The sequence below is a fragment of the Ips typographus genome, linkage group LG5 (assembly GCF_016097725.1).
Source record: "Ips typographus isolate SLU linkage group LG5, UJ_Ityp_2.0, whole genome shotgun sequence".
In the NCBI taxonomy this organism is placed as follows: Eukaryota; Metazoa; Arthropoda; class Insecta; order Coleoptera; family Curculionidae; genus Ips; species Ips typographus.
In genome coordinates this window covers 269,078-282,296 of record NC_138426.1, presented here as the reverse complement: position 1 = coordinate 282,296, position 13,219 = coordinate 269,078, and the positions used below count along the sequence as shown (strand labels likewise).

The 13,219-nt window shown below is 34.2% G+C and overlaps 2 protein-coding genes and 1 long non-coding RNA gene across 6 annotated transcripts; 1 reads left to right on the top strand and 2 right to left on the bottom strand.

Annotated features, from left to right (window-relative positions):
- Positions 1–487: 487 nt before the first annotated feature.
- LOC145729034 (uncharacterized) lies at positions 488–1,276 on the bottom strand. Of its 2 annotated transcripts, XR_014178238.1 has the most exons (3): positions 964–1,276; positions 710–913; positions 488–627 (listed from the first exon to the last, which is right to left on the bottom strand). It is a non-coding gene; the product is annotated as an uncharacterized LOC145729034 (long non-coding RNA). The 2 variants fall into 2 exon arrangements; XR_014178237.1 differs by having other exon boundaries at positions 488–913.
- On the top strand, positions 1,265–4,388 carry LOC145729031 (uncharacterized). Of its 2 annotated transcripts, none has more exons than XM_081979636.1 (3): positions 1,265–1,692; positions 1,873–2,248; positions 2,935–4,388. In XM_081979636.1, the coding sequence occupies exons 1-3, from the start codon at positions 1,298–1,300 to the stop codon at positions 3,352–3,354; spliced, it is 1,191 nt and encodes a 396-aa protein (XP_081835762.1). In that variant the 5' UTR covers positions 1,265–1,297; the 3' UTR covers positions 3,355–4,388. The 2 variants fall into 2 exon arrangements, with proteins under 2 accessions (XP_081835762.1, XP_081835761.1); XM_081979635.1 differs by having other exon boundaries at positions 2,914–4,388.
- LOC145729033 (uncharacterized) lies at positions 4,378–7,234 on the bottom strand. Of its 2 annotated transcripts, none has more exons than XM_081979637.1 (3): positions 7,075–7,234; positions 6,001–6,830; positions 4,378–4,948 (listed from the first exon to the last, which is right to left on the bottom strand). In XM_081979637.1, exons 2-3 carry the CDS (start codon positions 6,763–6,765, stop codon positions 4,511–4,513), a joined length of 1,203 nt encoding a protein of 400 aa, XP_081835763.1. In that variant the 5' UTR covers positions 6,766–6,830; positions 7,075–7,234; the 3' UTR covers positions 4,378–4,510. The 2 variants fall into 2 exon arrangements, with proteins under 2 accessions (XP_081835763.1, XP_081835764.1); XM_081979638.1 differs by having other exon boundaries at positions 7,054–7,214.
- Positions 7,235–13,219: the final 5,985 nt, after the last annotated feature.

Here is a 13,219-nt window from a genome sequence, read left to right as displayed (position 1 = left end):
ACTGTCCTTTCAAACTGTGTTTTTGGCAGTTCAAAATTTGACACAGTTTTTCTCACTGACTATACCAAATTTTGTAGGGTTTTTTCATGTCATTCGATAGGAAATTTAATGAGGATTCCAAAAATATGCTTAAGACAATCATTTTCTCACTCCAAGTGATTTTTACAAGCAATTTTGTCCCTGACTGTCCCTTCAAACTGTGTTTCTGGCAGTTCAAACTTTGACACCGCTTTTTTCCCTAACTGCACTAAATTTTATAGTGTATTTTGAGGTTATAGGATAGGAAATTTAATAAAGATTCGAGAAATGTGCATAATACAGTCATTTTCTTAGTCTAAGTGTATTCTGCAGGCGATTTTGCCCTTGACTGTCCTTTCAAACTGTGTTTTTGGCAGTTCAAAATTTGACACAGCTTTTCTCACAGACTGTACCAAATTTTGTAGGGTTTTTTGTTATTCGATAGGAAATTTAATGAGGATTCCAAAAATATGCTTAAGAGAATCATTTTTTCACTTCAACTGATTTTTACAAGCAATTGAAGAAAGTCGTTTTCGCTCATTTGTCGACCTTAGCTTCGCTTCGGTCCGACAATTCCGAGCTCAGCACAATAATCGCCTCTTTCTACGCCTAATAAATAATACTATTACTGGTAAAATGGGTAAATTTTCCTGTCACACTGAATTTTACTTTTTTTTCAATTTTACTTTACCTTACTAAAAAAATGCCCTGTCACAAACACTTGTCAAAGTTTGTAGAATTGAAACTGTCTAGTCCTTAATACTAAATCATCATAATTTTTCCATAGTCTAAAGGCAATTCCGTGGAATTGACATCACGGCATCAGGCTATAATACAAAACCAGTTTCACTAAAAAATGCGATGTTGCCACTGATGTGTTGAAGATCCGGCAACACTAAAACAAAAAAAAAATTTTTGGACATATTTTATTACGGAACTAATTACCACTTGGTAAAACTATGATGTCAGACAGAGTTTCTGTTTAACATATGAATGTAATGTTAATCGAAATTCATTAGACTATGAAATCCACTACAAAGAACAATTGGCAATAATTTGGCATTTTATTGAAAAATTCGCTTTTACAACTCAATTCTAATGCCCTTGATTACATTGTACTCAATTTTCAGTATGACGATTGTATAAACTGTTATACACTACCATAAATTCTACTAATCAGTACTAATCTACACACTCTGATATCTCAGCGCATAACATATTTTACCTAATACCCGCATTAGCAGTGTAACAGTGGTGTGGTACCAAAATAGACGGTCCAATGTCATCTGAACTTAATTTATCAATAGAACAGAATAGGTTGGTCGAACAAGCCGCTTCAGTTCATAATTTAAAAAATTATGAAATAATCACAAATGTGGGATCTCTCAAAGGAGACAACTACTTGGGGGTATTACACACCATAACATTAAAATCAGATGGAAAATTAGTGTATTTGATATTGAAAAGTGCTCATACTGATGACAAATGGAGAGCAGTGGGCAAATCACAGCAAGCTTTTGCCCGTGAGGGTTATATTTACAGTACCATCATCCCTAAGTTGTTGAAATTGCAGGAAGAGAAAGGTGTTTCAGATGGATTTAGTGGTTTTGCAAAGTTTTACGGAAGTTGTCTGGAAGAGAAGAAGGAATGTATTTTGATGCAAAATCTGAAAGGGTAAGTTTGCAAATCAATTAAAAAAAATCTAGTGTAGCTAAGTCTGGTGAACGCAGAGGCCGTACAATTTTTCTGAATCATAATGTCCATGTCCAAAATAGTGTTCTGAAATTTGGAGTGTAATGTTGACCATATAGGTGCACTTTCTTGAACTATTTAAAAACATTACCGGTTTTTCAGCTACAGCTTTGACCTTTGGGATAGAAAAAAACCAATGGATGACCAACATATCACTCTAGTTTTCAAGGAATACGCCCGTTTACACGCATCTTCACTAGCATGGAAAAAACTGTACCCTCAAGAATTTCAAGAATACACAAAACACTTGAATTTCAACATTTTTGAGGGTGGCAAAGAGGACAAAACCATATTCTTCCAAAACTACTTCCAGACTGGCTTCAGTGCAGTGGAAAGCAACGACCAAGCCACCAAAGCTTTAACAAGAATTAAGGAAAATATTACTCAATTGTTTAGGAAGAGTTATACGGAAGGACAGGAACGATTTGTTGTCATACATGGAGATTGCTGGTGTAATAATATGCTGTTTAGTTATCAGGTAATTATTTATTCAAATGAATACAGTGGCGTAGCGCTAGTACGAAAAATGTTTTAGTTTGTTCACTTTTTGGGATTTTTTATTGTATGATTTCAAACGTGTTTGTTTGAAAAAAATCATGTCCTTAGAAGAGAACGAACTGGAAAACAGTTTGTTGTCCACGATCTTTAAACATCTTTTAAAGTTCCTAGACAGCATTAGGGGAACTCAAGGGTTAAATTTCAAATAGCTAATTAGCGGTTTCTGAACGAATTCACATAAGAATATCAATTCGGTAAATTGTCTTATTTGACCAATATGGAAATGATATCTCAGCTAAAACGACCAGATATCCGATCCACAAAGAGTGGCTAACCTAAACAGATATGACAGCCGATCACGGATCTTCACTTAACTTTTAAAGTTCTAGTAATTTGTAGTTTTCTGTGTTGTTAATTCGTTATCAACTGGCGAAAATGAGACATCCTGTACTTACAGTATATTTCAGTGGAAGGTTTGGCCAACTTTAACTTTAAATATTTCAGAAACTTACTGTACAGCACATTATAAAGGTGTCCAAATAAGCAAAATATGATCAAACAATGTCAAACATACATATGATGCAATTTGCGCTACGCCACTGATTCCATTCATTCTACAGTACAGTACAATTAAAATGTTTACAGGATGACCAAAAAACCCCTCAGAAAGTGTGCTTTATTGACTGGCAGCTGTCAAAAATATCATCACCAGCCACTGATTTGGCCTATTTCTTCTGCGTGTGCGCTTCAAAGGCAAACTTCCACAACTTAACCAAATATCTCCAAATCTATCACGACCAGTTAGCTAAGAACCTTAAAGAGTTTGGGTGTGATCCCGAGGAAGTCTTCAGTTATTCAGCATTATTGGAAGAATGGAGAAAACGTGCTTGGTATGGAGCTTTCATGGCTATTTCGATTATAAAACTGATGTTGTCGGATCCTGATGATGCCCCCAGTTTAGAAAACGGTGAAAACAATCAACATGTTTTACAAGCTTTGACTAATTTCAGTTCAGGGAAATCGCACGAGCATCAAACTAGACTTTGTGATTTATTAGTTTTTTTGGATGATCATCAATATATCTAAAGTTTACAGAAACTATGAGAAATAATCACAATTAGTGCAAGTGTATCGTTTTCAAATCACTATAATTTTCTTTTAAGTTCAATACTTTTTAGGCTTAAAAAATTCCCGATGTTTGGTCGCCATTTTATCGAAAACGGTGCCGTATAATTCATTCAACCCAACTTTCCTTATACCCGATGAAACTTTCTAAAAATGCAATAATACATAAGGTATTCCATTAGAAAAAATATCATTTTATGCTCACCTCTCAATTTTCTATGACACGCTGTATATAGTATACAGGGTGTTTTTAATGACATACTAATCAAGGGAAAGATTCTTTGGGGATACGATATTATTATACAGGACACTATTTTTAATAAATTTAGAGAAAAACTGAGATCGGATCAATTTATATATCACATCACAATTTAGCTATCACAACTTTGTGCGTAGAATCCAGTAGTGTTAAATACTGTTTTGCTATATTAAAACTCTCATTAAATTTCCTATTCAATTACCTGAAAAAGCTCTACGAGTCAGGTAGAAAAGCAGTGTCAACGAACTGCCAGAAACACAGTTTGAAAAAACAGTCAGAGATAAAATCGCTTGTAGAACTCACCTAGACTAAGAAAATAACTGTTTTAAGCTAATTTATGGAATGTTATCACTAACCTGAAAAAACACTACAAAATTAAACAGGTGGATTTGGCAAAACAGGAGTATATAAAATGTTTCACAACCACAACCCACATAATGGCAATGCAATGTTATCAAAAACGGTAGATTATATACAAAAATAAAAACAGGAGAACTATCTAGAAGAACCACAAAAACGGTAGATATATCTGACAGCATTGATAAAAAATTAAAATAAACACAAAATTAAGAAGAATTACGTTGCTAATATTGTCATTATGGCTATGCCCTTTCTGATAAAAGCGGTCTCTGGCCTGCGAGACCACCAGATTTAGGGTCGTGTCGCTACGTTATCACCTTCATTATTCTTATATTTTCCTGTTAAGTATAATTAAGAATAAAAACTACGCAGAAAATATATTGTTTTATTCAAGTCCAACCCGTCCAACCAAAATCAGATTATTTGATTCGCTTATCACAAAATCTTAAAAAACTGTATTTGTGTACAAGAGCTTAAACCATAACTAGAACAAAAAATTTACAGAATACCATACTCAAAAGCATGTTCAAGTAAATCAGTGGCAACCACTTTGAACCGATTACCGTTCATTATATTTTTGGATTCAACAGCAAAAGCGTCATGCATATTTTCTGCACCTGCCAATGTTTGAACCGTTTCTTTGCTCATAAGTTTGGCAGGCCAAAGTATCACACCCATATTAATCCCCAACAGAGCGTAGTTTTGCCAATCTTCCTTGAAACTAGACCACTGTATAGCGTTATCGCTATTAACGCCAAAATCCTGAAGATGTCTGTTGAAAGCTGTGTAGTAGATATGCAGATAGTCGTCCAACTGTTTGAAATCCTTTTCGGAAGCTGCCGAGTAGAAAAAGTAGGACAAATCGTGTACTGGAGTCGAATTTCTTATCATTTGGTGGTCTAGAAGTTTCAGTTGGTGTACTTTACCATTCTCTTTCTAAAATATCACAAATAATGGTGAGTAATTGGGAAAATTGTAAACGATATTTTTTGATTACTGATTTAGCTGCATAGCAAACTGAAACACTGTTGCAATGCAGAAATCTGTCTAAAATATTAAATGATTATAGGAGGTGGTTAAATAGGCCAAATAAAAAAAATGTTTATACAGTAAGGACAAAAACATGTATCATGGCATAACCCATTCAAAACGCAGCGATTGAAGCAGATTTGAACCACAATGACACTCGTCACGTGATTTACTTCAACAGGTATAATCAGTGTTGCTGTCGCTATCACGTGATGAGTGTCCAGCTAGAAATATCAAAAAATACACTAGTAGATAATGAGAAAGATGAGTGCGACAATTTTCCCTTTTCATTATGACAGTTTTTCCGCAAATTTAATTTTAAGACTATTCTAATTATTTTTTGTTTATTCTCTTCTCTCTTCTTTCCCAACAAAGTTGTAAGAAATAAAACAGCAAAAAAACAACTAAAGTAAGGGGGAAAGAGATGAGAAGATATAAAGAGTAAGAAGTAGTTTCCAACATTGCAAAAATTTAGTACAAAAAAATTATAAAAACTGATTTACCATTTGATGAGTGATGAATGATGAATGGATGTTAAAGATCTAGTTTTTGCTTTTATTTGTTGAATGAAATGGAAGAATATTTGTTATAGTAAAGTAAACACCAGTTCTAACCTCAAAATCAAACAAAATAGTAAATGGTAAACATTACTGATGGAGAATACTTTAAATTTTCTGGAGGCTTGAATTGTAACATTTAGACAAAACAGTACACCTTTTTTCAGTTTTTTTGTCTTTGTCTGTCACATGACATTATCAATGTTTTTCTGTCCGTCACACGGTTTTTCTAGGGTCTTTTACCTCACTTGTATGTGTCTACATGAAAAGTAATATACAAGGTGTTAAAAAAAAACAATTTTTTAGTTTTTTATTAATTGTTCCTACAAAACTTTGGTAGGCAGGTAAATTTTCAGAATGCATTTGCGACTGTCGTACTTATACAGGGTGGTGTATACTTACCTCATCATATTTCAACATAATATTATTACTCCAGCAATCCCCGTGCAACAAAGTGGAGAACTTTCCTCTATAGTTGACAAACTTAGAACAGCAATCTTCAAAGTTATCCACCATAAACTTGATTTTCTCTCTCTTAACTAGGTCGGTTGAATCGAATATTTCGTAGCAAACTTCCCAGGCGTTTTTCAAAGCAGTTACAAACCCTTTTTGCTCAAACATAAGAGGAAACACATCAACATAACCTTCAAAGAACTGATTGTATTGTTCTGGGTGATAGTGTTTGAAAGCCCAGGATATGGCGTGGTATTTTCCATACGTCTCAAATACAGTTTTTAGTGTGTTTTCTGGCATAAACTTTGTCTTGTCGTGTAAGACAAAGCCACGTTCAATTAAATCTTCCAAAACTAGATACTTTTGATCTTCGGTGAATCTGCCACAGTAAAACTTGGGGGTTATATCTTTAAGCAGTTGACTTAGTCCTTTGGCCTCTTCAAATTTCTTCAATTCTGGCAATATTGTTGAGTAATAGTGAAGTTCATTAACAAATACGTGAGGATACAGTCCACTGTGACCATCTAGTGGCAATTTGATGTACAAATGACTTATTTTGCCTGTGTCCAAGTCTTGGATCTTGCCAGTGTGAAATTCGCTTAAAAACCCATCTCCTCTTAACATTTCTTCATTTGGAAATAGTTTAAAGTTAGTTAGTCCTGCTGATTTAGCTGCCCTTCTTAAGATATCTTCAAGAAACTCTAATGGTGACATTGTTGTTCGCCTTACTACAACCTATATTAATAAGTGAAGATTATGTTGAAGAAACTCACTTCGTTCTGAAAAACAAAAAGTGATTTAGTTCTTTTATTACAGACTATTTATATGCTACAGATTTAATGACCAAATCAAATATTTGGTAGACAATACACAGTATATAGTTTCAAAAAATTTTATGACAAACTCATACACGTTTTCCAAATTGGATTATCTTATTTTTCTGTTTTAAAGTCATGTCATTTTAAAGATTGACTTTTAGTTTCTTAACTCAATAAGACTTACCTGCTTAGACAAGCTGCTTACCTATTTCCACAACTCTGGTAAACTCTTAAACTTACAAAAAGTTAATAGTACTGTTACATCAACCACTTTACTCGATAACTGATTAAACCTCTACTACCAAACAATGTTTTAAGAGAAAAATTACTTTAATTCTGATTTGAATGCATAGTCTAATGAAGTACTAATTATCAAAATAATTGTTGATTTAAGATTTTTATTATTAATATGTAATTAGTAGACAACATTTTGCAACCTTGAGTATGATAAGCTTTTATGTACCGGGTGGTCAACTAAGAATGTGATGTATACTGTATTTGTTTTTAAAATACTTTTGCGATTTCAGCGTTGCCACATCTATCAGAAATTATTGGCAACAACGGATTTTTGGTCGACAACCCTAATAACTAAAACCATTTTGGATTTTGCTGCTTGATCTTGACAATTTTTGTTCTAAAAAGTGTCTCTCTTAATTTTGTCGTTTTCTAGATATTTACCATTAAACAAAGAAATTATCGATATTTGGAAGATTGGATATAGCAGGAAAACGGTTGTTAGGACAAAATGGTTTGCATGTTTCTATATTTTTTTTTAAGATCTACAGGGTGTCCAAAAAGTCTGGAATTTTGCAATTATTTCAAAAACTACTGGTTTAATAAGAACTGGTTTTAGAATTCGTCTTTATGAATACTATTAAAATCTGAAGTAATATACAGGGGGTTAGGTTTAAATTAAGGAATTTGATCTACTTTGTAACTGACCCTGTATACTTGCAAACCTTGTTTCACCCTCAATATGCAAGTTTGAGGAAAAAAAATCAGTATTTTTCGAAATATTTACAATATTCCAGACTTTTTGGACACCCTGTATATTGTGACCGCATTTTCACAATTTTTAAGCTTTGAACATGGTATTTTATAATCTATACACACAGGACTTGAATTTGATGGAAAAAAGTTTCTATTATTAACTTACACTCTAAAATGGTGTATTTTAGAGATGCAGGATGTTGAATTGACAAAAAATATTCTTTTTTTACAAATATTGTCGAAACTATCGTACAAAAAATAGCTTTTGCATTAGACTCATAAAAACACTGCAGCATTTTCTACTAATAATAAACTATGTTTTGTGCTTTTTATTTTCTTTAAATCATAATTGGTGAAGGTTTTGAAAGGGTAGTGAGTGTTTTTTCTTAAAAAACTTGAACAAACAAACTTATCGTGAGTAATAGCAGCTATTATTACATGCTCATCGAATAATATACTATTTTTAAAAGTCATAGTTTTCGAACAATATTTGTTTTAGAATACTACTAAACTAAATAGTAAATACTTATTACCGGACATACCGTACTTAGTGAAGACTACAACGTAGATGTGTTGACTCAAATAATAATTTTCTAAATATGTAGTATAAGATAACACCCAATAAAAATATACATTAACCATTCAAAATTTAAGAACTCGTAAGATTAAAGGTTAGATTTTAATTTTAAATTTAGTGAGCATGTTAATAAGTGATCCACTATCGCAAATATGTGATTAATGTTAAGTCAAGATGATAAACGAAAAAGTTACAAGCGTATTCTAGCATAAAATATAACTATTTATTATGTATAAATATAAGTTTATTATAAAGTATATTGTAAAATTATTTTTTTAAGGCATCGTATTCCACAGATGTAGGGTCTTAATTTTAGAAATAGTTGACCAGTATCTTCTCAAACTTGACGAGATCACCAGACTTTTTGGCAAATACCACATTTACCATCAGTTTTAAAGCCACCTGCATTACAACAGTATTGTATAAGGAAATTTTGGAATCTTTATTTAAAAGTTAAGTTGTTAGTTAACCACACCTTTACAAAATCGCGGCAAATCATACATAAAAACTGACATCCGTCAAAAGGTCAAGTTTTGCACTGGCGTTCCGCAAGGACCAATGTGAGATTTCGTGGGGTCTCACTCTTAGTAATCGACTAACCACTACATCAATGAAAGCAAAAGAATTGCAGTTTTTGAAACAGCCACAATCATAGTTAGTAGAGGGTGGTAATGCGTGAGCAGAAGATTGGATGCTAAGATGGATTGGATCTTGCTGAAGGCATCATTACAGGCTTGAAATGAGCGAAAGACACCGTACAACACCTTGTTCATCAGCACCTGATGGCAAGGCGCCTGCTGAAATACTCTTTGGACGCTTGCCACGAACCATCCTTAGCCTTCTTCTACCAACCACAACCATTTGTGTTAGAGACGAAGCAATAGATTCGCAATTTAACCGCCACAATGGTGCTCACAAAGTCTGAACGTTTCAAGTGGGCAACTTAATCTACTGTCGTTGTCTTCGCGATCAACCGTGGACCTGTGGAACTATCGAAGCTGTTAAAGGAGTCCTCTACGATGTCGCGTTTTCACGTCAACCAACTTCGTTTACACTCAGCCAAAGAGCTGGAATTAAAAGAGAAGACTGAAGACAATAATCTAAATGTTCTTTTTGACGCATTTAGGATCCCGTCCTCGTTTCGTCCGCAAGTTCCGGTTCCTGCTCAAACACCTATCCAAAATCCATCTCAAAACATTCCGGACACATTGGTTACAGTAGGAAATCCAGATCAAAATGAACAGCCTATAGAGAGCTTTGCAGAGCTTGAACCCAGACTCAGCCGCTCTCAGCGAGACCGACGCCCTCCAAAGCGTTATCTGTGGTTATGGCTACCAAAAGGGGGAGATGTTGTAAACCGAACGTACCATTGGGTCACATTGGTGAGCATTAATGTAAAAAATAAATATTTCTTCATTTTTCTACATTTTCCTAGAAACTTTTCCTTGTTAAAGGCTCCAACAAATAAATAATCACTAATTATATCAAGAGTTGTTTTAATGGGAATTGGATCCAGATCTAGTAAAAGACTACACTTGCCGACGTTTCGTCAGTTTTATTTAGACTTCCTCAGGCCAACTTTAATTGGACTTTTTATCATTATTCTTGCTGAACAAATACATCTCTCAAAGCAATAAACTAATTATATCATCACAAGTGGTGCTACAGTGTATGGTACTTGGATTATTGTTACATTAATTTTTGTAAAACTAAAGTAAACTAAATGATATTTCTATTAATAGCGTGCATCAAAATATCTGTCACTTTGATCTTAAAATTGTCATTATTCCTCACTTTTTCCATTTTATCTTGTAGCTTTTCAAAAGCTTTTCCCTCACTGGCTTCTGAGATCTCTTCTTTAGATATTAGCTCAGCTTGTCAAACAATAAAACCTAGTCTAATTCCAAAAAAACTGTAATTCTGCCAGTCAAAGCTTCACAAGGTAGAAGTTCTCCTGGATCTTCTCCCAACAGTGTGGCAAAATGGCTGAAACTTTTGTAGTATAAGTCGAGATAGTAATCAAGTTTTTCGAAATCGGTTTTTGAGCCTCCTGAATAAAAAATTAGGATAAATCGTGCAATGGGATTGAATTTCGAAGCAATATTGGTGGTCTACCAGCTTGATGTCTGCTATATCTCCATTTTCTTAAAAAATAGATTATAATATTATATAAATTAGCTAATAAGCCTAGAAAGTGGTACTTTTTTGCACGAAGCTGCAGTTTTCGAACGATGCAAATCGAAATTCGGACAAATTCAGGAAAACAGTCCTAGCATTTTGGTTTGTAAGTTTACAGTTTTCTATTACTTATTCATTTCAACGAATTCTTAGTTTAACAACATATTTCATAGATGGCTCCACTTGTCTCACCGGCTGCAGCGCATTTAATGGTTTGATCTTCTTTATCGTCGTTCTCTCTCATTAATGAGAATCGTGATCACTTGTGACGTTATTTTTCTCCATAGCCTCCATTGACTTCAATCCCAAGCTATACAGGGTGGTCCAAATTGATGTAGGATAATTAATTTTTTTTGTCCTTTCTACACTTTAAGTATCCTACAATCAATTTGGATCACCCTGTATTTACAGAACTGCAGATCAAACTACCGGTGGCCTTTTGGATCTGTTCAGTCCATCTGGTTGGTGAGTGCCCTTTACACCATTTTCAAATGTAGTTCAGAAAAGGCCAAGTGTGATTCAGGAAAGGTCAAGCGTAATTCAGAATAAGGAACTGCAATTCAGAAACCATCAAGTGTAATTCAGAATAGGCAACTGTCATTCAGAGACCAGCAAGTGCAATTCGGAAAAAATCAAATGAAATTCAGAACATTCAAAGGCAATTCCAACAAAATACATTATCTGTGGATAAAATTACCAAAGCTGAATCTTCAAGGCACTTTATTAACAATGAATAATATAACACAATTTAGATTAAAAAGTAAACTAAATCACACTTGATATACTTTCTGAATTGCAATTATTAACAATTTCTGAATTACAGTTGCCTATTCTAAATTACCCTTGACTCTTTCTGAATTCCAAATGACTGTTCTGTATTACAGTTAGAAATGGTGTAGATTTTCGCGCTTCTGTGTTTCTCGAAACTATCAGCCTATCCAGGTTACTTTTTCATCTCTTCGCACGATGTATCCAAAAAATCTCAATATGTTTGTCAGGCAGGTAGACAAAAGTCTTTTGCGGGTGTTCAGTTCTCTAAGAATTGATATCTCGAAGTTATCAATTCTTTTTCGGTCTGCTTCTTTAATTATCCACGTATCAGCTTCACATCGTGAAATGGAAAACTAGTCCTATTCTCTTTCGGATGTCACTTAAACCCAAGTTACTAATATATGAACCCAGGTACATGATATGGTCAACGATTTGAAATCTTTTTAGAGCCTCTGTCAATTGCAGAGTGTTGGAACGATCAACTGTGATTTTTCTTCACGTTTATCATAAAGCCACAGTTATTGCTCTCTGTTTCCACTCGGTTTAGGAGATCCAACCTTTCCTCTTATGACGCAGTTATTAGTGTTGTATCGTCAGCATTTGTAATCTTTTTACTCGCAATTGAGATTCCCCAATGCCAATCATCCAATGCCTTCCTTATTTATATGTATTCTATATGTATAGATGTTAAAGAGAGCTGGAGAGTGGATGCAACCCTGACGAACGCCCCTGCAGGTTCTCTATTCTGACACTGATTGTCGTACCGTTGTCGTAAAGGTTTCTTGTGAGTGCAATTAGATGTTCAAGCATTCCCATCTCTCGAAGAACTCTCCACAGCATCCTCCAGTTAACACAGTCAAAGGCTGTTAGGTAGTCCAAAAAGCAAATAATCATTGGGATATTGATTTCTCTGCATTTCTCTGAGTTTTCGTAGATTAAGCAACCGTTTTCTGATATATTTGCCCTTTCACAAACCCTGCCTGTTCCTGGGAAATCTGTCGACTCCTAAATGTCGTTTTATAATACAAAGTGGAATCTTACTCCGGTGGGATATCAAAGAAATGGTTGGCATCTTTGTGGATGCGTCCTTTTTATGAAGAGTTATTAGTTGATGTAATTAATGACATGTAGTTAACTAATATATTATAGTTTAATAATAGCTATTTATGTAACCAGTTACGAAAAGAGCGATTTTGTGTAACGAATGAATATTTGTAGGGCGAGCGCAGCGAGGTCCTACAATTTGAATGAGTTACACAATAAGACATTTTCGAAACGTGTTGCCTACATAATTTTTTCTAATTTTGACCAAAAAGCGGTAAAAACCATATCTTTTAAAGTGATTTAACACAAATATTCACTTTCATAGCACCTTGTATAAACTGTGACAATGACATGTTATGATGGATGTCGCCCATATGTTTCTACGGAAATGCATAAAAACAGGGAGTGATGAAATGAACTTTTCATAACTAGTTACATAAAGTGATACTTTTCGTAACTAGTTACGAAAAGAAAAACGTTTGTCACTGTCAGTGTCAGTTTTGAAAAGTGTCACTTTATATGCCAAAATTATAAAATAGTATATTCTATATTAAGAGAGGAAAGTAGATATTTGCCGCTTGCACATTAAAATTGCAGCTTGAGGCGAAGCCGAAGCGTTGTTATGAAAACGCCGAAAAAGTTGGTGAGTAGAAAGCGAAAACGCTCTAGGACAGAAAATGATTCACTTTCTGTGCACGTGCGGCGAATAACCACTTTATGCTTTGAAATGGAAGCGTACATGAGGTACTTTCAAAGTCAGTCGTCGAAAAATGTTATTTAAATTTACTTA